At 39.0% G+C, this 24,066-nt stretch overlaps 3 protein-coding genes across 3 annotated transcripts; all 3 read left to right on the forward strand.

Annotated features, from left to right (window-relative positions):
• Nucleotides 1-5,735: 5,735 nt before the first annotated feature.
• Nucleotides 5,736-10,967, forward strand: LOC145467692 (uncharacterized). The gene is made up of 3 exons (XM_081451294.1): nt 5,736-5,920; nt 7,327-7,701; nt 8,057-10,967. Exons 2-3 carry the CDS (start codon nt 7,336-7,338, stop codon nt 9,053-9,055), a joined length of 1,365 nt encoding a protein of 454 aa, XP_081307420.1. The 5' UTR covers nt 5,736-5,920; nt 7,327-7,335; the 3' UTR covers nt 9,056-10,967.
• Nucleotides 10,968-13,467: 2,500 nt separating this feature from the next.
• LOC145467704 (uncharacterized) lies at nt 13,468-16,933 on the forward strand. Its single transcript, XM_081451307.1, has 2 exons — nt 13,468-13,667; nt 14,023-16,933. The coding sequence occupies exons 1-2, from the start codon at nt 13,545-13,547 to the stop codon at nt 15,019-15,021; spliced, it is 1,122 nt and encodes a 373-aa protein (XP_081307433.1). The 5' UTR covers nt 13,468-13,544; the 3' UTR covers nt 15,022-16,933.
• A 527-nt stretch (nt 16,934-17,460) lies between these two features.
• Nucleotides 17,461-22,899, forward strand: LOC145467240 (uncharacterized). Its single transcript, XM_081450792.1, has 3 exons — nt 17,461-17,471; nt 19,414-19,633; nt 19,989-22,899. The coding sequence occupies exons 1-3, from the start codon at nt 17,461-17,463 to the stop codon at nt 20,985-20,987; spliced, it is 1,230 nt and encodes a 409-aa protein (XP_081306918.1). The 3' UTR covers nt 20,988-22,899.
• The last annotated feature ends 1,167 nt before the right edge of the window (nt 22,900-24,066 follow it).

Below are 24,066 nucleotides of genomic sequence, written 5' to 3' on the forward strand. Positions count from 1 at the left end.
TGTTTGTCAGGGTTTAAATAAAGAAGGGAAATGTATAGCTTAGGGGCTTGCTTATTTCTTACCTTAATTGCGTCTGTATGAGAGACGAAAAAGTTCCCCAGTTAGTGGCTTTAATATTCTGCAAATTGTAAATTTGTGACAAAAGAAACCAGGAATGTATTCAAGTATTGCTGGAGACTCCGTGGCACCTAATGAAAGCACAAATTAATTTAATCAGTCTTTGAGGAAACTCGTTCACCGATGTAGGATAATATCGGCCAAGTAGCGCGTCTCAGTTGTATCAATTAATATTGCTGCGTATTAATTTTGAATTGTTTTATTGTTAACAACAAAGGTCGCAACAGAAAAAGAAAAAGATATCCCGTGACCGTCTGATAATTAAATTAGTTCTTGTTCATCGATGATAAGAAAATTTGCGTTTTGAGAAAAACAAAATCTTTTCGCTTCCATTTCTTCGTCAGGATATTTAACTTTCTTTCGTTTATCCCCGAAACACAAGCACATCTTCCGTGTGTTTTGGAGAAAACAAGGGTTTCATGTTACATACCTTTGCGAGGAAAACAAAAGTATCAAGTTACAAATTTGGCGCGAAGGGATAAATTGTCACGTTTGCAATAAAGACTTCAAAACAATCGATGATTTAACTTTCTTTCGTTTATCCCCGAAACACAAGCACATCTTTTAATTGTTTAAGGGAGGGCCACGAGTTTATCAGTCAATGACTGTAAAGTGTTTTTACCCTCATTAAATAAAGATACTTACTTACTTACTTATGATTACTGTAGTCTTCTTCCCGAACGAGTACTGAAAACATTCCTCACGTTCTGGCCACTTAATTAATGGCCGCAGCCTTACGTCCATCACGACCATCCACGCCTGAAATGTTCTTGACACAGTAGAAACCGAGACATTAAATCGGTAAGCGAGGTCGATCTTCCAAAGGAATATTCAGTTTAAGCTTCAACAATGTCATAACAAATTCTTGAAAAGGAGTCATATGTTGGGCCTTTTGAGTTACAAAGGGAACAAGTCGAAGGAAAACAGCTTTCAACGTGTCAAGTGAAGGTAATCCGGTATAAAAATGTACTTTTTTTTTCGTCGTTCCGAAATTCATCTTGGTAAAATGGTCGCTGCGGTGGCACTCAAGCTACTAAATAGTCAAACTCTTCTGTTTGTGTACTGGAATCGACACACTTTGGAAATTCTTCGGCAAAGGAAACATCTGAAATCTGTTCACCCGCCTGATTCAACTTAAGCTTCTTCGCCGCGATTTCCTCTGCAAGCACGCGTTCCCTCTCTTCTTGCTCCTTTCGTTTCCTTTCTTTCTCATTAGCTCTCTGTCCTCTTTGCGATGCTTGTTCGATATTTCCTCTCTCCACATTCTTTTTAAGGCCCAGGTTTAAAGTCGGCACCCAGTCAACAATAGGGACCTTAAGGTCATTCCGCTAAAATAGAACCTGCACTGAGATTTTTGTGGAACTTTGCCTATCGATTGTTTATATTATAGGAACTTAAATTTCGAAATAAAAATGAGGGGTCCCCATGTTCGTTTAGGAGCAAAAGCACCTTGTTTATACCCATATAAATCCTTATAATAGCACCATGATTGTAGTTACGATTGCTTGCTAAATTCACGTTTCCGACGATTGCTTTTTGTTCTACACTGAGAATTGGTCCATATTTATTTTACACAGAGAAATTTATTGCTCAATTCAAAACAACAGAAAAAAATGATAGGTCACCATACTCGTTTGCGAGAAAATGACGATTTACCTCTATGGCGAGGTCCAGCTGTAAAGAAAAAGCCGCCATTTTTTAATGCGCGCGCGCTAATCACTCGTGAAATTATGCGCAGTAGGGATGCGCAATGCAATACTGGGGAATGACCTTAAGCAAACCACAACGGCAACGGCAACGTGAACGTCACCAAACAAAAAGTTTAATGAGCAGAACAATAGCTGTGCACGTGCGTCATAAATCTTTGTACATTTCTTTGCCGTCCTCTGCAAAACAACAAGCTGAAATGACTAAGTTCTGTGTATTTTGGAGAACGTGAACGAGAGTGGCTAATTTTTTTGTATTTTCATTTGGAATTGAACGCTGGCGTTACGTATTTAGGTTGAGTAAGTTCTGAGACAAGTAGGCCCACTAAACAGATCCAGACATCTGCGAAATTCGAGGATAAGATATAAATTCACTTTTTACTAGACGTCGTCCTTAGCGTCGCCGTCTTCGTTGCTTAAGCTCCCTGTTGTATTTGTTCCAACTTTTCGCTGCTCTTCCTGAGACGAAATGCCGACTGCATACACGATCATTTGCGAGAATCTTTTCAGTCAAATCAGACCGACTTATTGCAGAAATCCAACGCGATCGCCGTTCAAAGGATAATTTTTCCGCCTCGTCTCCTTGGTTTATGACTACTGATGGGACTCGGGCAAAATGAAGATCTTTACTTGGAGCGCTTTGGCTTCCACAACCAACTACCATGCAAAAAACCATCTTCACAGTGAAGACGCGACTCGGTTTGTTTACAGTTTTACTCCACCAATATGGCGGCGTAGCGACGGTTGCTAAGCTTTTGGTCACCTGAGTGAAAACGATCCATTAAAATGAAAAAAATCATCGAAAAACGCCATAGTAAAATTTAAAAGCTGTCGTGACAAACAGTAATTGTACGTAATTTGAAATATAACCTTGAAACATACACACTTCTAAGGGGAAAAGCCCTAGCAGACTACCAAGGTTGATACAAACCGGAAGTGAACCGAGCAGGGGTGAGTATCTATGGAACTACCGTGCCAGAGCTATCAGCTATCATCTCACTAGTTGAATTATAAGCCCCCAAAGCTGTAATTAAGGGTGTTTTTAGGAGGTCATAGCGGAGCTCCTGCGCGCCGAAGGTGAACGAGCGGAGCCCCATACTTTAGAAAATTTGGTAACCCATCGATGTCAAAAATTTTGTTTGTCACGTGACTGTCCGTACGCACGTCCGTCTGTCCGTCCGTACGTCGAGCCAAATACCTTGAAAAATAAGAGTAGCACCATTGCATTACCATACCAGTACATCTTTGATATTGGACATCCATGTTATAATTAATTGACAGATGCCAAAACAAGGTATCCGTTGACCAGTATCACGTGACTATATCGCGGGCTTAGGTCACGAGCTCATCTAGTTCGCGCCGTTTTTGGAAGAACCTCTGACCAGTTACTTGGTTTTCGATTGGATTGCGGGCTCAAGGAAGGTTATATCTCTGGGGGAGAGGGAGGGAGTACATGCAAAGGCAAAATCTTGGCGCAAATTAAACCCTGACGCGTTGTTGACTTTTCTTCCGACATATTCTTTGCACAATCGTCTCTTGGAAAGTCGCTGATATATTGCGTGCCTAATTTCTACAATCTTGGGTACACTCATTAGGTATGGTTGTTAAAATGTAACTAGCAAAAATAATGAAACCACACACTGAACAATCATATGCTCACAATTGATCATTTTTTGATGTTCTGATCGGAAAAATATCCTCTTTTCATTTATGGTTAATTATTTATTAGGAGCTCCGCTTTTAGGCTTGGCTAAATCTATATATTACTGTTGCTATGGTAACCTATTGTGTCACGAAAATGATAACAAAGTGTTAACCAATGATTGGGCAAATTTTCGATACCATGATTATAGCATCAAGTGATAAAGAGTGGTTATAACGACCCATCAAAATCTAAGTGTTGGAACCTGTTTTGAGCCACCAAAAAAGAGGACAAACTGGTCAGCAGTGTTTCAAATATTGAGCTTAAAATGAGAGAATTAAATTAAAAAAATAAATTTATAGTTAACTACTCTACAGCTTCTGGAGTACCTTCATCCGTAGCGCAATAGACGCTAAAAGCTAAAGCATTAACTCAGTGGTTTCCAGCAGTCGCACAGTCCAAAAAGTCATCTGAAAACAGGAGCAGCTATCAGTCTTTTCGCCCCGCTTTAAAATGCAGATTCTGTCAAGATCATTCACTTTATGAGAGATCACCTAAAAGCAAAACTATTGATTAAATTGTTTAATTACAGTCTGATTTTAAATTGAGAAATCAAATGACACTTAACAATGGTTTTAAACACTGTGCTTTTTCTCGACATTGTAAATAGATCATGATACAACTACAACTTGTTAATTGTAGACGGCTTTTTCGGACTTCAGTGTTAAAGCCCGGCCAAAAGCATGCAACATTGTAACGCAACACATTGCCACATTGCAGCACAGAACATGTTACACACGTTCGGCCATCCTGTTGCACCATCCAGCATCTTACAACATAGAGTAACAGGATCCCCAAACGTGTGCAACATATTGTGCGCAACGGTGTCGCAAAATTTTGATTTGAAATGTTGCGTGCGTTGGGGGAGACCTTTAGTGTAACAGTCAGTGCACAGAAATTTTGGGCAGCACTTAAAGATTGAGAACCACAAGGGGTCTTGCTGCAGCGACGAGCAGCGTGACAAAATCATTTGCAGTACACACACGAGGACATCTAACACCAACATATAGGGGAAACAAGTCACTGGGACGGAAACGCAATGTCCACATAAGCACGGAAATTTGCGGGAACATGTCCCAGATATGCCCTGCAGAGACAGGTCCTCACGTGTGAAATGACAGGCGCGTGGGGTATAATCGTTGGCAATGATTAGGATGCTTTGGGCACTACATCGTTGTTGCAAAATGGCGGCCATCGAGAATCTTTGGAGGGAAGTCTTCCAACCGAATCTGATGGTCAGGCTTCTTGGAGTAAAATCCAGACACGTATGTTGATTACTTATAACAAAGATAATCTAATCCGTTGGAATAAGCGATTAAAAGATGGTGGAAACAAGCATAAAATAGTAATACTCTTTATCACCCGATTTGAGAAAACACAACCATGTACAGCTTGTGAAGTTCTGTCTTTATCAGTAGCTAATTAGATACGTGGAAATGGAAAAAGAGATATAATGATAACAGCCATCTTTTTTGTCAGTGTACCAGCAACAAAGAAGTCTGGTCGTTATCTGTGATTGGCTCAACTATTGATTCCGTTGCAGGGACATCTTGCACAACCGTACACACGCAAAAATTCGCGGCGCCAGGACAAATCTCGCGAAATGTCCCTCAAATTCTTGTTGCTCTATTTACAAGTATACCTGGACACAAGGAGACTCGTCCCCGCAACATGGCCCTGAGAAATATCTAATATAATCAACACTTTCTTGTGACTGCAAACATTATTATGATTTAGTCCCTGTCACATCACGCAACTCGTCCCTTTTGTCACTGCTACATGTCACGTACACTGCAACAGGACATCTCGTACCTACGCTTGTCTTCCAACCCTACAATCGACTCCGATGTCGTTGTTCAGGAACACGTCTGTAACATTGAAATGAACAAGAGGAGAGTCGGAAAACGACAAAAGGTGTCTCTTATCGCTCCTGGTCGGTTTAGTTTTCTTTATCGCTACTCACACAATTAAGAACAACGAATTTATCTTTTAAATGAGTTGTAATTTCACAGGGTTTTAAAATATTGCTAAATATTGTTTTTTCTTGTGTATAATACGTTTCGGTCTTAGGATGTGTGTTCGGATTTCATTCGGGTGTTTGTTCGTGCTAATAATTATTGAATCAATAAGCGGACTAATTAAAACTGACTGTTCACCTGGCTGAGGTTTTGGCTATGTTAAGCCTGGAAAGCTAACAACTGAGTCGGCAAATCACACGGTCGGACAGGCTTAACTATGATTGGCACATTCCTGCAATTTGCTTGCGTATGAATAGTTAACTCAGTTTGACAAGTGAATCACTAAAATTGACAAAGTCCAGTGGCTTCTGAGGCATTTAAACTGGAAGCATTTTTGGAAAAAGCAGAAAAATTGGGCGAGGATACGTAAAACCCTTGTAAGTATGTTTTAGGTCTTACCGATGACGTACCTTCGAATGTAGGCTCAGTAATCCTGTTCCCTACCGCTAGATTTCTTTCTTTTGACCTATTTCGCAAAGTCTTAGTTAAATTTTGTCCTGTGGAAGTTTTATTAAAACTTTCGACAAGCAAAGAATCTTCCCACATCATGCAGACTTTTTGCACGTTACACAGAGTTATTGAAAAAAGACGGTTTAAAATGAGCACAAATGGTCAATTTAGTTCCTTGACGATAGGTTTACAGTCAATTGTTCCAGGTTTCTATGGCCCTTTAAACAGCCACAACTCAAGGTAAGTAATTCGGCTAGACTTGTGTGGAGTGCACCTCTCAACCAACTTAAGTCTACTTGTACGAAATTGAGTTGAAAATAATTTAGAGCCCTTATGTCCATAATTTGATCGTACCCATATAAATTGCGGGAACTGTATTTAACGCCACAGAGATCAGAGATTGCGTTTCTAAAGGTATGTCAAGATGTTTTAGGTTAGAGAAGAAGGAATGTTAAATACAGACTGCAGTCGGTAACACACTTCTATCACCTTGCGTTGAGTTATTAAGGTTGAGTTACATTAACCTTATAACAGGGTGAAAGTCATAAAGTGCGTTGCATGGGTGTTCAGAGTTAGACTGCAGAGCAGATAGCTCTAAACGTTTAGTTTGGATTTTAAAGTTCAATTGCAAGCTTTTTTTTCAATCGAAATGAGTTAATTTAGAAATTAGCAAACAAAAAATTGCTTTAAATAAATAGTTTTTTGTACAATGTTTACATGTATGGACTTTTGTGTTGTCAATTCTTTTGGAAATTATGGCAGTTAAACAAAACTCGTTCTTTATTCATTTGGGTTGCAATATAAAATAAAAAAGTCTTTTACGTCACTAACTACTTTGATCCGAGTTGTTTTGGCCGGCATTAGTTACAGTTATTTATTAGTTACAGTTTTTAGCTACAGTTACATGTTACCTACTAGTAACAATACTTAACCCAGAACCACAAGGCATTAACTACCGTGAGAAACTATTATTTGGTAAATTGAGATAATGTCTGCTACGTCATATGCACGACAGGGCGGGGAGGGGGAGGGGAGAATATGCATCCGCTCATCCGGGCAGAACTGAGCAAACTGAACTGAGTTTCTCCAAAGACAGAGACAGAAAGGAAAATACTGAGTGAGCCCATAATTGGCGCTTCAATTATCATATAAGCAGCCAAGCTGTCATACATCCAGGCATTTTTACCAAACGGCCAAGTAACCAAGCATAACACAAGTCATATTTTAATGTGTATTTATTTCAATGACTGATGCGAAAAAGTAGGCAGAGCTGTATGCAGCACCGAACAATAAAGTCGGTATCTGTGATCTGACCATTTGAATAATCTTTCAGTGAAGAACCATGCGGGCCATATTGCTGTGGTCTTTTCCAATCCTGGCATTTGTTATGACCGTCGCAAGTGATGCTGTCCTTAAAGCAAAGAAACTTGATGCCCAGTCCTCACGTGCTTTGATAGACCGTGATAAACGTACTGGAGCTGAACTTCTAGCCATTCCTCTGGCTTTTATCGCGGTGACGTCAACCACAGCAGCTGTGTTTAGTGTGGCTAACTTTGTGTACAGTGTGGTGCAGGGACACAAACAGATGAAGGAGTTAAAGGAGATAAAAAATAAGTTGGACGAAGTAGAGGGCCTAATTAATCGTCGTTTCGCGGAGATATCTAAAGAACTCGAGGAAATTAAGCTAATCACAGTCTACGCAGACTCAGTAAGTATAACACACACGGTAATTCTAGTGTACGTGACCTTGTTATCTATAACTTATCTACGTTACCTAAGCAAACAGGTAAGGGTTGTAGTTTATGAACTTGGGACCGAGTTACCATACTGGAAATAACCAGAAAATATATAGAGTTTCAGTGTTTTCTTTATTTCAACGAAAGAAAGAGACATACTTTGACTCTTTTAATCCGACTTAGTTTAGCTGATCCACTTTTTCCTTCCCTTTCTTTAAGCTTGATTTAGTCCCGCAGCCCTTTAACTACCAGCATTATTTTCCTCAGAATGTGTCACGAACAGGATTTCGTTTCGAGTGTTTTATTTCTCTTTCATTTCCCGTTCAGATACAACGCTTGAAGTTTTTCCTGCACCAACAGCAAATAGACATCAAATACAACAGCAGCGGAGCATTGATAAACTCCGAAGAAGCCAGAAAATGGGCGGAAGCTGTTCTGTCGTACAGCAACGACGGCATGCGCCAAGTACTCCTTGATGTCGATCACATGATCTTAGGTAAAAGTCACGTGTTTCAGGTAAAGTCCTCCGTACTTCTATTGCGTGAGAAGCTGCGTGGCAAGTCTGGTGCTATGTGTCAAGAGCTTAAGAGGTACTTGGCTTACTTACTTTGTTTGGAGACCAGCGGCCACGCAGCAAAAGCGATTGCGCACTTAGTCCTTGGGCACGAGCCAGCTAAAGCTGAACAAACGCTAAAGCTTCTTGAGAAAAGGCTTGAAGAACAGTCAGTATTCTTAGAATATCATGGGGTTTTGCCGTTTTATATTGACGGCGCCATGACATGGCATGACGGGCGAACGTACTTCTTTAAGGGGACCAATTACTGGCGGTACAACGATGCAGAGGGAAAATGCGATTCTGGGTATCCTAAACCCATTAAGGAAGGTTGGGGTGGGATGCAGGGGCCTATTGATGCTGTTTTCCTGGGGAATATTAAGAAGTCCTACGCCACGTACTTTTTTAAGGGAAGCAGTTATTACCAGTACCGCAAAGAACACGGTCAAGTATCTAACCCTCAGCCAATAGAGAACTGGGGAGGACTAGATGGACCCGTAGACGGGGTTTTCACTTGGCGAAATGGTGCGACGTATGCTTTTGCAGGAGATGTTTACTACCGCCTGGAATCAGGAACCTTCACCGGCCCTTTCCCAATCTCTAAGTGGGGAGGTCTAACTGGACCTGTAAATACTGTTTTTCGCTATAAAAAGGATGACTCTACGTATTTCTTTAAAGAATGGAAATATTACAAGTTTGAAGACAAGGGGGACAAAAGGTTGTCGGTTTCAGGGCCTTGGGAGTTAGACCACAAGTGGCGGGGGATCTGTTAGATTTTAACTTGTTATGCCCTTAGTTAACTTCTAGACAGATAATTAATAGTGATCTGATTTGTTGATTACTTTAGACATAGGTCTTGCAACCAGAAAAAAGCAACAAGTATAGGCAAAAGACAAAGAAATATAAACACTTTGTTGAGACTGAAAAACTTTGGCTATGTCCACACGTGTATGTTAACACATATTTTGCTCTTACGTAACATTCGCGTACATCTTCCTAGGTAGGAAACCTTTCCTCCACGCGTAAACAACAAAAACGATCTTTTTGACCTTTTTCATAAATTCTTTCTTTAGAATGGCCCATCGAATCAATTCGTTAACAGACAGTGTAAAGGCATGCCCACTGCAGGTTTTTGAGGTCCGTTTCTCACCAGGCGTCCTCGTTTGATAGATATTTAAGCATTCAAAATTCCTTTGTACAGACAAAGTCAATCCCAATAAGCGGGATTAAACGTGTGAACCAAAAAAAAATGTATGCGTTCAACTTAATGTATATGTGTGGACATAACCTTCGTTACTCGGAGTAGCGCACATCCAGATATACCATCTGGTATCACGAGCGAAACTGTTAGTTCTGACACATTTGTTATGTTTTCTTTCTGATTAGTTTACTTGTATTTTACTTGTGATTGTTGTTACTGTACTGTAGCTGTAATAATTTAGCATGACATCAGATTTCTTACGCACGTTAACTTGCACTCAAAGTAGGAACTCTTTAGTCCTTAGTCATTTTAATTCAAATATTCTTTTAGCTGCTGCTTGTTGTTTGTAGTGTAGAAGTAAATAAACATTTGAATGCATTTAATTGTCGCGAATTTCTTTTTTAGTAACGGGGATCAAACGAGGATAAAAGATTCATGAAATAATCTAGTCGTCAGTGGAATCTAAACAGTACTAAAGTCCATAAACGCACGAGAAATTTGTTTGCTTTTCTTGCGTGTTTCGTCACAAGTTTTAGCAAAAACCAGTCAGTAGTGTCATGGTCAATAAATCAGTCACGCTATTTGTCTTAGTTTTTCAACGGAATACCATCCCAACGTATGAAAGTTTCAATAATTACGTCGGTTTGATCAGCATCGGTGTCACTATAGCAACAAAAAGATGACCCCATTTAGTTTGCAGATTAGTAATTTTCCCAACATCGAAATCCAAACTTTTCAAACGGCTTCAAGACTCTTCTAGTCTAGTTTAGTTTAAGTTGAACCTACTTAGAAGTTAGCGGGTATGCGCATAACCTCGGAGAAAAAAAAGAGGTATCGTGCGAGTTTGATGAACATGAAAATCAGCGTCTCCCGACCTCGTCTTTTGCCGGTGCAGTTAAAGTGCATGAATGAGTCACAGAAGGGGCGCTTTCCATTCGACCAAATATTCCGGTTTGGATTTTGGTAACTTTTCAGTGGTGAATGGAACAGCGGTTACCGGAATCTTTGGAAAAGAGGAACAACCTCACAAAGTACAACCAATATTTGAAAATTTCTGATCGGGAATTTTAGTTCCATTTCCGGAATTTTCGGTTGAATGGCTTGCGTTTGGGAAATTCAACAATTTTTGGGTTTTCCGGAAACCTTCCAACGCCATACCCGTACCATTGGCCAATATCGAAAGTTCTGGAATTTTTGGTTGAACAGAGAGCGCGTGAGGACTTGTTTTGACTGGCAAAGGTAACTATGTTGGTTGTCAAACATACTTAGACACAGTAAGGAGTTGTAACATCTTGTCAAGTCTGCGTATGTTGCTTATGCACATGCGCTATTGAAAACCAGCCTATAAAAAGCAACTCGAAAATAGGTTATGATAAATCATTTTGAGTTGTCTACAGCGTCCACCATCTGAACAACAACATTAAAAGAGAAACAGTTTCCATGTATCACGAACAAGACTGCTGTCAGTTGAAAGGAAATTACAACTGGAAATCACTGGTTACCCTGCGTAACAATTTGTTAAGCTAACATAATTTGTAAAAAATATATAATATTTGAATTTCGACACATCATAAAACAATCTTATTTTTCATTAAGTTAAATAACAATAAAAACAAATGGAAAATAACAAGATCAAGATAAAGAAAACAGAGATTTCTTGTACTTCATTAAGTTGGTGAATGGCTGCCTGACGTTGCATAACGATGTAAGATTCTCTTGAATTTTTTGCTGATAACATCGAATTATTAGCAAGACTTGAAAATAAGTTGGGATGGGCGTTATTAACTAGAATGCTAGCAGGGCAGATGATTACAGGATTCGCCACATAAGATAAAAACAAATATAGTTTTTCAGTTGGGCCACTGGAATCATGAACACTTGATATTTTGTACATTGTTTCTGGTGAGCCAAATCTACCAGCTAATTATTAACTAACCTTTGTAGTAGAATTTAAGAATTGTTAAATTCCTTTAAAAAAACTCATTTTCTCTGTTGTTTTTTTTTTTTGAGGATGTCATGGAGGTAGGTAGTTAAGTAGCCTTTTCCAGACGTTCAGTTAGTTGAAGCGCATCGCGAAGTACGGCGCGCGAAAAAATAAAAAGAAACGTGCGCTGTTTTTCGCGCTGCGCCCCAACTAACTGAACGCCTAGAAGAGGTGAGTAGTTAAGCTAATTATAAAAAATTATAAATTTTTTAACGGTTTCACTCTGAAGAAGGGCTATGCCCTAAACGTTTGTGATTTTTCACAAGATGACACTTAAACATTTTTCTACGTTATCAGTTTTCAATTTTCATTTTCTTTTGAACGTTTATATCCATTTAGGTCCTTCCTCACATTTGCATTGTGCATCCTTACTGCGCATAATTTATGGCGTCATTAGCGCGCGCTCGTGCACGCGCACATTGAAAACATGACGGATTTGCCTTGATATTGAGCTCTGTCAGTTGAAAAATGGCTCTAGCTCACCAACAAACACGGGCACCCCAATTTTTTTTCCACTCGTTGTAATCAACTAATCATGAGCTTTGCCTGAGAAAAGACTGATCTAATTTCTATTGCTGAAAATTGAATAAATAAGGAAAATAGCAGATACACGGTGATCTTTTTTATTTGGCAGTCGGTAACCACGTCACGAAATTTGGCTCAAATTTTTAACCAAGGATTTAGCTTTCTGTCTGAATCAAACTTAAAACGTTTATTTGTGTCCGACACAATGTATTGACTGTAGTTTAATGCGTGTTCTTATGAGTCCGGGCTCACAAAGATGTTACAATTACTGGGAATGCGTTCTTATAATAAGCATTAAATAATGCCAAAATGGGGCATTTTCAATGCCTCACTGCTCCTTAATGAGCATGGGCACCCCCCTTTTTTATTTCAAAATTGAAGTTATCATATGACAAATATTCAGTGGACAAAGTTTGAACAAAAATCTATTGTCACTTTTATTTCAGAGGAATTACCTTAAGCGTCACGCATCAACTGGGGAGAACAATTTTCTTCATTTTGCTCATCTTAAACATTTGTTTGAACTAATTTATAGTTAATTTATCTTAAAGCAGTTTTCATCCGAGTGTCCTAAACCAAATCAAAGCAATCATTCTGGCCAATTAAAAATTACACAGAGAATTCACCGAAGCAATCAAAACTCAAAGCAAATGCATTTAGCTAAAGCCAAGATAGGGAGAACGTGTGTGAGCGCGTCACGATGGGTTTTCGTTTTACTTCTCATTGGCTGCTTGGTTTTACTTTCGATTTGACAATAAAGTGCGCGGAGTTATTTTAGCCAATCTCTTAACGTGCAAATACAAATCATAACTTTCGACACTCAAGTGAAAACCAATCTAACGCTTGGTTTTCACCACGACATAAACACAATCCTAAACTACATAACGGTAGTCACAAGCATAAGCACGTACGCAAGCGTAGAACTGATAATTGCCTTATTTTCGGTTCTATTCCTCCTCGATAAAGTAAGACAAGATGACGGACGTTGAACACGGAATGGCGTTCTCGATAACCACTCATTAGAATTTCACGAAGTTTGGCACGAAATACTTTAGGAAATAAGTAACTGGAGTATTGCAAAAAATTGACTTTTAACAAAGGAAATTCTAGATATTCTAGTGAACCTTCAACAAGGGATAATTAAAGATCTCTTTGTTAAATTATTATTAAAATAGTGTTAACTTGTGAGCATCGTTACAAGCTTGTTGGATGCAAATTATAAAGAAAATCTAATAACTAGATTTTCTGCAAATAAACAAAACCGATTTTAAAGGCTTGTTTAAATTTATTCATGTTGCCATGGCAACGGCATGTACGTCAGCTTAACTATCAAAAAACCGAAGTTTGTGTTGTTAACTAGCTTGCTGCCATTTTTGGCTACCAAAGGATCAAGGGTTTTAGAGTTAAAGGTGAATGAAACACAGGTATCAAAAACTGTGTTCAGCCACCTTAAAGTGGCATTCCTCTGGCTTTTATCGCGGTGACGTCAACCACAGCAGCTGTGTTTAGTGTGGCTAACTTTGTGTACAGTGTGGTGCAGGGACACAAACAGATGAAGGAGTTAAAGGAGATAAAAAATAAGTTGGACGAAGTAGAGGGCCTAATTAATCGTCGTTTCGCGGAGATATCTAAAGAACTCGAGGAAATTAAGCTAATCACAGTCTACGCAGACTCAGTAAGTATAACACACACGGTAATTCTAGTGCACGTGACCTTGTTATCTATAACTTATCTACGTTACCTAAGCAAACAGGTAAGGGTTGTAGTTTATGAACTTGGGACCGAGTTACCATACTGGAAATAACCAGAAAATATATAGAGTTTCAGTGTTTTCTTTATTTCAACGAAAGAAAGAGACATACTTTGACTCTTTTAATCCGACTTAGTTTAGCTGATCCACTTTTTCCTTCCCTTTCTTTAAGCTTGATTTAGTCCCGCAGCCCTTTAACTACCAGCATTATTTTCCTCAGAATGTGTCACGAACAGGATTTCGTTTCGAGTGTTTTATTTCTCTTTCATTTCCCGTTCAGATACAACGCTTGAAGTTTTTCCTGCACCAACAGCAAATAGACATCAAATACAACAGCAGCGGAGCATTGATAAACTCCGAAGAAGCCAGAAAATGGGCGGAAGCTGTTCTGTCGTACAGCAACGACGGCATGCGCCAAGTACTCCTTGATGTCGATCACATGATCTTAGGTAAAAGTCACGTGTTTCAGGTAAAGTCCTCCGTACTTCTATTGCGTGAGAAGCTGCGTGGCAAGTCTGGTGCTATGTGTCAAGAGCTTAAGAGGTACTTGGCTTACTTACTTTGTTTGGAGACCAGCGGCCACGCAGCAAAAGCGATTGCGCACTTAGTCCTTGGGCACGAGCCAGCTAAAGCTGAACAAACGCTAAAGCTTCTTGAGAAAAGGCTTGAAGAACAGTCAGTATTCTTAGAATATCATGGGGTTTTGCCGTTTTATATTGACGGCGCCATGACATGGCATGACGGGCGAACGTACTTCTTTAAGGGGACCAATTACTGGCGGTACAACGATGCAGAGGGAAAATGCGATTCTGGGTATCCTAAACCCATTAAGGAAGGTTGGGGTGGGATGCAGGGGCCTATTGATGCTGTTTTCCTGGGGAATATTAAGAAGTCCTACGCCACGTACTTTTTTAAGGGAAGCAGTTATTACCAGTACCGCAAAGAACACGGTCAAGTATCTAACCCTCAGCCAATAGAGAACTGGGGAGGACTAGATGGACCCGTAGACGGGGTTTTCACTTGGCGAAATGGTGCGACGTATGCTTTTGCAGGAGATGTTTACTACCGCCTGGAATCAGGAACCTTCACCGGCCCTTTCCCAATCTCTAAGTGGGGAGGTCTAACTGGACCTGTAAATACTGTTTTTCGCTATAAAAAGGATGACTCTACGTATTTCTTTAAAGAATGGAAATATTACAAGTTTGAAGACAAGGGGGACAAAAGGTTGTCGGTTTCAGGGCCTTGGGAGTTAGACCACAAGTGGCGGGGGATCTGTTAGATTTTAACTTGTTATGCCCTTAGTTAACTTCTAGACAGATAATTAATAGTGATCTGATTTGTTGATTACTTTAGACATAGGTCTTGCAACCAGAAAAAAGCAACAAGTATAGGCAAAAGACAAAGAAATATAAACACTTTGTTGAGACTGAAAAACTTTGGCTATGTCCACACGTGTATGTTAACACATATTTTGCTCTTACGTAACATTCGCGTACATCTTCCTAGGTAGGAAACCTTTCCTCCACGCGTAAACAACAAAAACGATCTTTTTGACCTTTTTCATAAATTCTTTCTTTAGAATGGCCCATCGAATCAATTCGTTAACAGACAGTGTAAAGGCATGCCCACTGCAGGTTTTTGAGGTCCGTTTCTCACCAGGCGTCCTCGTTTGATAGATATTTAAGCATTCAAAATTCCTTTGTACAGACAAAGTCAATCCCAATAAGCGGGATTAAACGTGTGAACCAAAAAAAAATGTATGCGTTCAACTTAATGTATATGTGTGGACATAACCTTCGTTACTCGGAGTAGCGCACATCCAGATATACCATCTGGTATCACGAGCGAAACTGTTAGTTCTGACACATTTGTTATGTTTTCTTTCTGATTAGTTTACTTGTATTTTACTTGTGATTGTTGTTACTGTACTGTAGCTGTAATAATTTAGCATGACATCAGATTTCTTACGCACGTTAACTTGCACTCAAAGTAGGAACTCTTTAGTCCTTAGTCATTTTAATTCAAATATTCTTTTAGCTGCTGCTTGTTGTTTGTAGTGTAGAAGTAAATAAACATTTGAATGCATTTAATTGTCGCGAATTTCTTTTTTAGTAACGGGGATCAAACGAGGATAAAAGATTCATGAAATAATCTAGTCGTCAGTGGAATCTAAACAGTACTAAAGTCCATAAACGCACGAGAAATTTGTTTGCTTTTCTTGCGTGTTTCGTCACAAGTTTTAGCAAAAACCAGTCAGTAGTGTCATGGTCAATAAATCAGTCACGCTATTTGTCTTAGTTTTTCAACGGAATACCATCCCAACGTATGAAAGTTTCAATAATTACGTCGGTTTGATCAGCATCGGTGTCACTATAGCAACAAAAAGATGACCCCATTTAGTTTGCAGATTAGTAATTTTCCCAACATCGAAATCCAAACTTTTCAAACGGCTTCAAGACTCTTCTAGTCTAGTTTAGTTTAAGTTGAACCTACTTAGAAGTTAGCGGGTATGCGCATAACCTCGGAGAAAAAAAAGAGGTATCGTGCGAGTTTGATGAACATGAAAATCAGCGTCTCCCGACCTCGTCTTTTGCCGGTGCAGTTAAAGTGCATGAATGAGTCACAGAAGGGGCGCTTTCCATTCGACCAAATATTCCGGTTTGGATTTTGGTAACTTTTCAGTGGTGAATGGAACAGCGGTTACCGGAATCTTTGGAAAAGAGGAACAACCTCACAAAGTACAACCAATATTTGAAAATTTCTGATCGGGAATTTTAGTTCCATTTCCGGAATTTTCGGTTGAATGGCTTGCGTTTGGGAAATTCAACAATTTTTGGGTTTTCCGGAAACCTTCCAACGCCATACCCGTACCATTGGCCAATATCGAAAGTTCTGGAATTTTTGGTTGAACAGAGAGCGCGTGAGGACTTGTTTTGACTGGCAAAGGTAACTATGTTGGTTGTCAAACATACTTAGACACAGTAAGGAGTTGTAACATCTTGTCAAGTCTGCGTATGTTGCTTATGCACATGCGCTATTGAAAACCAGCCTATAAAAAGCAACTCGAAAATAGGTTATGATAAATCATTTTGAGTTGTCTACAGCGTCCACCATCTGAACAACAACATTAAAAGAGAAACAGTTTCCATGTATCACGAACAAGACTGCTGTCAGTTGAAAGGAAATTACAACTGGAAATCACTGGTTACCCTGCGTAACAATTTGTTAAGCTAACATAATTTGTAAAAAATATATAATATTTGAATTTCGACACATCATAAAACAATCTTATTTTTCATTAAGTTAAATAACAATAAAAACAAATGGAAAATAACAAGATCAAGATAAAGAAAACAGAGATTTCTTGTACTTCATTAAGTTGGTGAATGGCTGCCTGACGTTGCATAACGATGTAAGATTCTCTTGAATTTTTTGCTGATAACATCGAATTATTAGCAAGACTTGAAAATAAGTTGGGATGGGCGTTATTAACTAGAATGCTAGCAGGGCAGATGATTACAGGATTCGCCACATAAGATAAAAACAAATATAGTTTTTCAGTTGGGCCACTGGAATCATGAACACTTGATATTTTGTACATTGTTTCTGGTGAGCCAAATCTACCAGCTAATTATTAACTAACCTTTGTAGTAGAATTTAAGAATTGTTAAATTCCTTTAAAAAAACTCATTTTCTCTGTTGTTTTTTTTTTTTGAGGATGTCATGGAGGTAGGTAGTTAAGTAGCCTTTTCCAGACGTTCAGTTAGTTGAAGCGCATCGCGAAGTACGGCGCGCGAAAAAATAAAAAGAAACGTGCGCTGTTTTTCGCGCTGCGCCCCAACTAACTGAACGCCTAGAAGAGGTGAGTAGTTAAGCTAATTATAAAAAATTATAAATTTTTTAACGGTTTCACTCTGAAGAAGGGCTATGCCCTAAACGTTTGTGATTTTTCACAAGATGACACTTAAACATTTTTCTACGTTATCAGTTTTCAATTTTCATTTTCTTTTGAACGTTTATATCCATTTAGGTCCTTCCTCACATTTGCATTGTGCATCCTTACTGCGCATAATTTATGGCGTCATTAGCGCGCGCTCGTGCACGCGCACATTGAAAACATGACGGATTTGCCTTGATATTGAGCTCTGTCAGTTGAAAAATGGCTCTAGCTCACCAACAAACACGGGCACCCCAATTTTTTTTCCACTCGTTGTAATCAACTAATCATGAGCTTTGCCTGAGAAAAGACTGATCTAATTTCTATTGCTGAAAATTGAATAAATAAGGAAAATAGCAGATACACGGTGATCTTTTTTATTTGGCAGTCGGTAACCACGTCACGAAATTTGGCTCAAATTTTTAACCAAGGATTTAGCTTTCTGTCTGAATCAAACTTAAAACGTTTATTTGTGTCCGACACAATGTATTGACTGTAGTTTAATGCGTGTTCTTATGAGTCCGGGCTCACAAAGATGTTACAATTACTGGGAATGCGTTCTTATAATAAGCATTAAATAATGCCAAAATGGGGCATTTTCAATGCCTCACTGCTCCTTAATGAGCATGGGCACCCCCCTTTTTTATTTCAAAATTGAAGTTATCATATGACAAATATTCAGTGGACAAAGTTTGAACAAAAATCTATTGTCACTTTTATTTCAGAGGAATTACCTTAAGCGTCACGCATCAACTGGGGAGAACAATTTTCTTCATTTTGCTCATCTTAAACATTTGTTTGAACTAATTTATAGTTAATTTATCTTAAAGCAGTTTTCATCCGAGTGTCCTAAACCAAATCAAAGCAATCATTCTGGCCAATTAAAAATTACACAGAGAATTCACCGAAGCAATCAAAACTCAAAGCAAATGCATTTAGCTAAAGCCAAGATAGGGAGAACGTGTGTGAGCGCGTCACGATGGGTTTTCGTTTTACTTCTCATTGGCTGCTTGGTTTTACTTTCGATTTGACAATAAAGTGCGCGGAGTTATTTTAGCCAATCTCTTAACGTGCAAATACAAATCATAACTTTCGACACTCAAGTGAAAACCAATCTAACGCTTGGTTTTCACCACGACATAAACACAATCCTAAACTACATAACGGTAGTCACAAGCATAAGCACGTACGCAAGCGTAGAACTGATAATTGCCTTATTTTCGGTTCTATTCCTCCTCGATAAAGTAAGACAAGATGACGGACGTTGAACACGGAATGGCGTTCTCGATAACCACTCATTAGAATTTCACGAAGTTTGGCACGAAATACTTTAGGAAATAAGTAACTGGAGTATTGCAAAAAATTGACTTTTAACAAAGGAAATTCTAGATATTCTAGTGAACCTTCAACAAGGGATAATTAAAGATCTCTTTGTTAAATTATTATTAAAATAGTGTTAACTTGTGAGCATCGTTACAAGCTTGTTGGATGCAAATTATAAAGAAAATCTAATAACTAGATTTTCTGCAAATAAACAAAACCGATTTTAAAGGCTTGTTTAAATTTATTCATGTTGCCATGGCAACGGCATGTACGTCAGCTTAACTATCAAAAAACCGAAGTTTGTGTTGTTAACTAGCTTGCTGCCATTTTTGGCTACCAAAGGATCAAGGGTTTTAGAGTTAAAGGTGAATGAAACACAGGTATCAAAAACTGTGTTCAGCCACCTTAAAGTGGCATTCCTCTGGCTTTTATCGCGGTGACGTCAACCACAGCAGCTGTGTTTAGTGTGGCTAACTTTGTGTACAGTGTGGTGCAGGGACACAAACAGACGAAGGAGTTAAAGGAGATAAAAAATAAGTTGGACGAAGTAGAGGGCCTAATTAATCGTCGTTTCGCGGAGATATCTAAAGAACTCGAGGAAATTAAGCTAATCACAGTCTACGCAGACTCAGTAAGTATAACACACACGGTAATTCTAGTGCACGTGACCTTGTTATCTATAACTTATCTACGTTACCTAAGCAAACAGGTAAGGGTTGTAGTTTATGAACTTGGGACCGAGTTACCATACTGGAAATAACCAGAAAATATATAGAGTTTCAGTGTTTTCTTTATTTCAACGAAAGAAAGAGACATACTTTGACTCTTTTAATCCGACTTAGTTTAGCTGATCCACTTTTTCCTTCCCTTTCTTTAAGCTTGATTTAGTCCCGCAGCCCTTTAACTACCAGCATTATTTTCCTCAGAATGTGTCACGAACAGGATTTCGTTTCGAGTGTTTTATTTCTCTTTCATTTCCCGTTCAGATACAACGCTTGAAGTTTTTCCTGCACCAACAGCAAATAGACATCAAATACAACAGCAGCGGAGCATTGATAAACTCCGAAGAAGCCAGAAAATGGGCGGAAGCTGTTCTGTCGTACAGCAACGACGGCATGCGCCAAGTACTCCTTGATGTCGATCACATGATCTTAGGTAAAAGTCACGTGTTTCAGGTAAAGTCCTCCGTACTTCTATTGCGTGAGAAGCTGCGTGGCAAGTCTGGTGCTATGTGTCAAGAGCTTAAGAGGTACTTGGCTTACTTACTTTGTTTGGAGACCAGCGGCCACGCAGCAAAAGCGATTGCGCACTTAGTCCTTGGGCACGAGCCAGCTAAAGCTGAACAAACGCTAAAGCTTCTTGAGAAAAGGCTTGAAGAACAGTCAGTATTCTTAGAATATCATGGGGTTTTGCCGTTTTATATTGACGGCGCCATGACATGGCATGACGGGCGAACGTACTTCTTTAAGGGGACCAATTACTGGCGGTACAACGATGCAGAGGGAAAATGCGATTCTGGGTATCCTAAACCCATTAAGGAAGGTTGGGGTGGGATGCAGGGGCCTATTGATGCTGTTTTCCTGGGGAATATTAAGAAGTCCTACGCCACGTACTTTTTTAAGGGAAGCAGTTATTACCAGTACCGCAAAGAACACGGTCAAGTATCTAACCCTCAGCCAATAGAGAACTGGGGAGGACTAGATGGACCCGTAGACGGGGTTTTCACTTGGCGAAATGGTGCGACGTATGCTTTTGCAGGAGATGTTTACTACCGCCTGGAATCAGGAACCTTCACCGGCCCTTTCCCAATCTCTAAGTGGGGAGGTCTAACTGGACCTGTAAATACTGTTTTTCGCTATAAAAAGGATGACTCTACGTATTTCTTTAAAGAATGGAAATATTACAAGTTTGAAGACAAGGGGGACAAAAGGTTGTCGGTTTCAGGGCCTTGGGAGTTAGACCACAAGTGGCGGGGGATCTGTTAGATTTTAACTTGTTATGCCCTTAGTTAACTTCTAGACAGATAATTAATAGTGATCTGATTTGTTGATTACTTTAGACATAGGTCTTGCAACCAGAAAAAAGCAACAAGTATAGGCAAAAGACAAAGAAATATAAACACTTTGTTGAGACTGAAAAACTTTGGCTATGTCCACACGTGTATGTTAACACATATTTTGCTCTTACGTAACATTCGCGTACATCTTCCTAGGTAGGAAACCTTTCCTCCACGCGTAAACAACAAAAACGATCTTTTTGACCTTTTTCATAAATTCTTTCTTTAGAATGGCCCATCGAATCAATTCGTTAACAGACAGTGTAAAGGCATGCCCACTGCAGGTTTTTGAGGTCCGTTTCTCACCAGGCGTCCTCGTTTGATAGATATTTAAGCATTCAAAATTCCTTTGTACAGACAAAGTCAATCCCAATAAGCGGGATTAAACGTGTGAACCAAAAAAAAATGTATGCGTTCAACTTAATGTATATGTGTGGACATAACCTTCGTTACTCGGAGTAGCGCACATCCAGATATACCATCTGGTATCACGAGCGAAACTGTTAGTTCTGACACATTTGTTATGTTTTCTTTCTGATTAGTTTACTTGTATTTTACTTGTGATTGTTGTTACTGTACTGTAGCTGTAATAATTTAGCATGACATCAGATTTCTTACGCACGTTAACTTGCACTCAAAGTAGGAACTCTTTAGTCCTTAGTCATTTTAATTCAAATATTCTTTTAGCTGCTGCTTGTTGTTTGTAGTGTAGAAGTAAATAAACATTTGAATGCATTTAATTGTCGCGAATTTCTTTTTTAGTAACGGGGATCAAACGAGGATAAAAGATTCATGAAATAATCTAGTCGTCAGTGGAATCTAAACAGTACTAAAGTCCATAAACGCACGAGAAATTTGTTTGCTTTTCTTGCGTGTTTCGTCACAAGTTTTAGCAAAAACCAGTCAGTAGTGTCATGGTCAATAAATCAGTCACGCTATTTGTCTTAGTTTTTCAACGGAATACCATCCCAACGTATGAAAGTTTCAATAATTACGTCGGTTTGATCAGCATCGGTGTCACTATAGCAACAAAAAGATGACCCCATTTAGTTTGCAGATTAGTAATTTTCCCAACATCGAAATCCAAACTTTTCAAACGGCTTCAAGACTCTTCTAGTCTAGTTTAGTTTAAGTTGAACCTACTTAGAAGTTAGCGGGTATGCGCATAACCTCGGAGAAAAAAAAGAGGTATCGTGCGAGTTTGATGAACATGAAAATCAGCGTCTCCCGACCTCGTCTTTTGCCGGTGCAGTTAAAGTGCATGAATGAGTCACAGAAGGGGCGCTTTCCATTCGACCAAATATTCCGGTTTGGATTTTGGTAACTTTTCAGTGGTGAATGGAACAGCGGTTACCGGAATCTTTGGAAAAGAGGAACAACCTCACAAAGTACAACCAATATTTGAAAATTTCTGATCGGGAATTTTAGTTCCATTTCCGGAATTTTCGGTTGAATGGCTTGCGTTTGGGAAATTCAACAATTTTTGGGTTTTCCGGAAACCTTCCAACGCCATACCCGTACCATTGGCCAATATCGAAAGTTCTGGAATTTTTGGTTGAACAGAGAGCGCGTGAGGACTTGTTTTGACTGGCAAAGGTAACTATGTTGGTTGTCAAACATACTTAGACACAGTAAGGAGTTGTAACATCTTGTCAAGTCTGCGTATGTTGCTTATGCACATGCGCTATTGAAAACCAGCCTATAAAAAGCAACTCGAAAATAGGTTATGATAAATCATTTTGAGTTGTCTACAGCGTCCACCATCTGAACAACAACATTAAAAGAGAAACAGTTTCCATGTATCACGAACAAGACTGCTGTCAGTTGAAAGGAAATTACAACTGGAAATCACTGGTTACCCTGCGTAACAATTTGTTAAGCTAACATAATTTGTAAAAAATATATAATATTTGAATTTCGACACATCATAAAACAATCTTATTTTTCATTAAGTTAAATAACAATAAAAACAAATGGAAAATAACAAGATCAAGATAAAGAAAACAGAGATTTCTTGTACTTCATTAAGTTGGTGAATGGCTGCCTGACGTTGCATAACGATGTAAGATTCTCTTGAATTTTTTGCTGATAACATCGAATTATTAGCAAGACTTGAAAATAAGTTGGGATGGGCGTTATTAACTAGAATGCTAGCAGGGCAGATGATTACAGGATTCGCCACATAAGATAAAAACAAATATAGTTTTTCAGTTGGGCCACTGGAATCATGAACACTTGATATTTTGTACATTGTTTCTGGTGAGCCAAATCTACCAGCTAATTATTAACTAACCTTTGTAGTAGAATTTAAGAATTGTTAAATTCCTTTAAAAAAACTCATTTTCTCTGTTGTTTTTTTTTTTTGAGGATGTCATGGAGGTAGGTAGTTAAGTAGCCTTTTCCAGACGTTCAGTTAGTTGAAGCGCATCGCGAAGTACGGCGCGCGAAAAAATAAAAAGAAACGTGCGCTGTTTTTCGCGCTGCGCCCCAACTAACTGAACGCCTAGAAGAGGTGAGTAGTTAAGCTAATTATAAAAAATTATAAATTTTTTAACGGTTTCACTCTGAAGAAGGGCTATGCCCTAAACGTTTGTGATTTTTCACAAGATGACACTTAAACATTTTTCTACGTTATCAGTTTTCAATTTTCATTTTCTTTTGAACGTTTATATCCATTTAGGTCCTTCCTCACATTTGCATTGTGCATCCTTACTGCGCATAATTTATGGCGTCATTAGCGCGCGCTCGTGCACGCGCACATTGAAAACATGACGGATTTGCCTTGATATTGAGCTCTGTCAGTTGAAAAATGGCTCTAGCTCACCAACAAACACGGGCACCCCAATTTTTTTTCCACTCGTTGTAATCAACTAATCATGAGCTTTGCCTGAGAAAAGACTGATCTAATTTCTATTGCTGAAAATTGAATAAATAAGGAAAATAGCAGATACACGGTGATCTTTTTTATTTGGCAGTCGGTAACCACGTCACGAAATTTGGCTCAAATT

Source organism: Orbicella franksi, chromosome 14 (assembly GCF_964199315.1).
Source record: "Orbicella franksi chromosome 14, jaOrbFran1.1, whole genome shotgun sequence".
Classification (NCBI taxonomy): Eukaryota; Metazoa; Cnidaria; class Anthozoa; order Scleractinia; family Merulinidae; genus Orbicella; species Orbicella franksi.

Coding starts and splice junctions, on each gene's coding strand:
- LOC145467240 (XM_081450792.1), top strand. Junction 19,634..19,988: donor TCACAGTCTACGCAGACTCA/GTAAGTATAACA, acceptor TTTCCCGTTCAG/ATACAACGCTTGAAGTTTTT.
- LOC145467692 (XM_081451294.1), top strand. CDS start 7,336: ATGCGGGCCATATTGCTGTGGTCTTTTCCAATCCTGGCATTTGTTATG. Junction 7,702..8,056: donor TCACAGTCTACGCAGACTCA/GTAAGTATAACA, acceptor TTTCCCGTTCAG/ATACAACGCTTGAAGTTTTT.
- LOC145467704 (XM_081451307.1), top strand. CDS start 13,545: ATGAAGGAGTTAAAGGAGATAAAAAATAAGTTGGACGAAGTAGAGGGC. Junction 13,668..14,022: donor TCACAGTCTACGCAGACTCA/GTAAGTATAACA, acceptor TTTCCCGTTCAG/ATACAACGCTTGAAGTTTTT.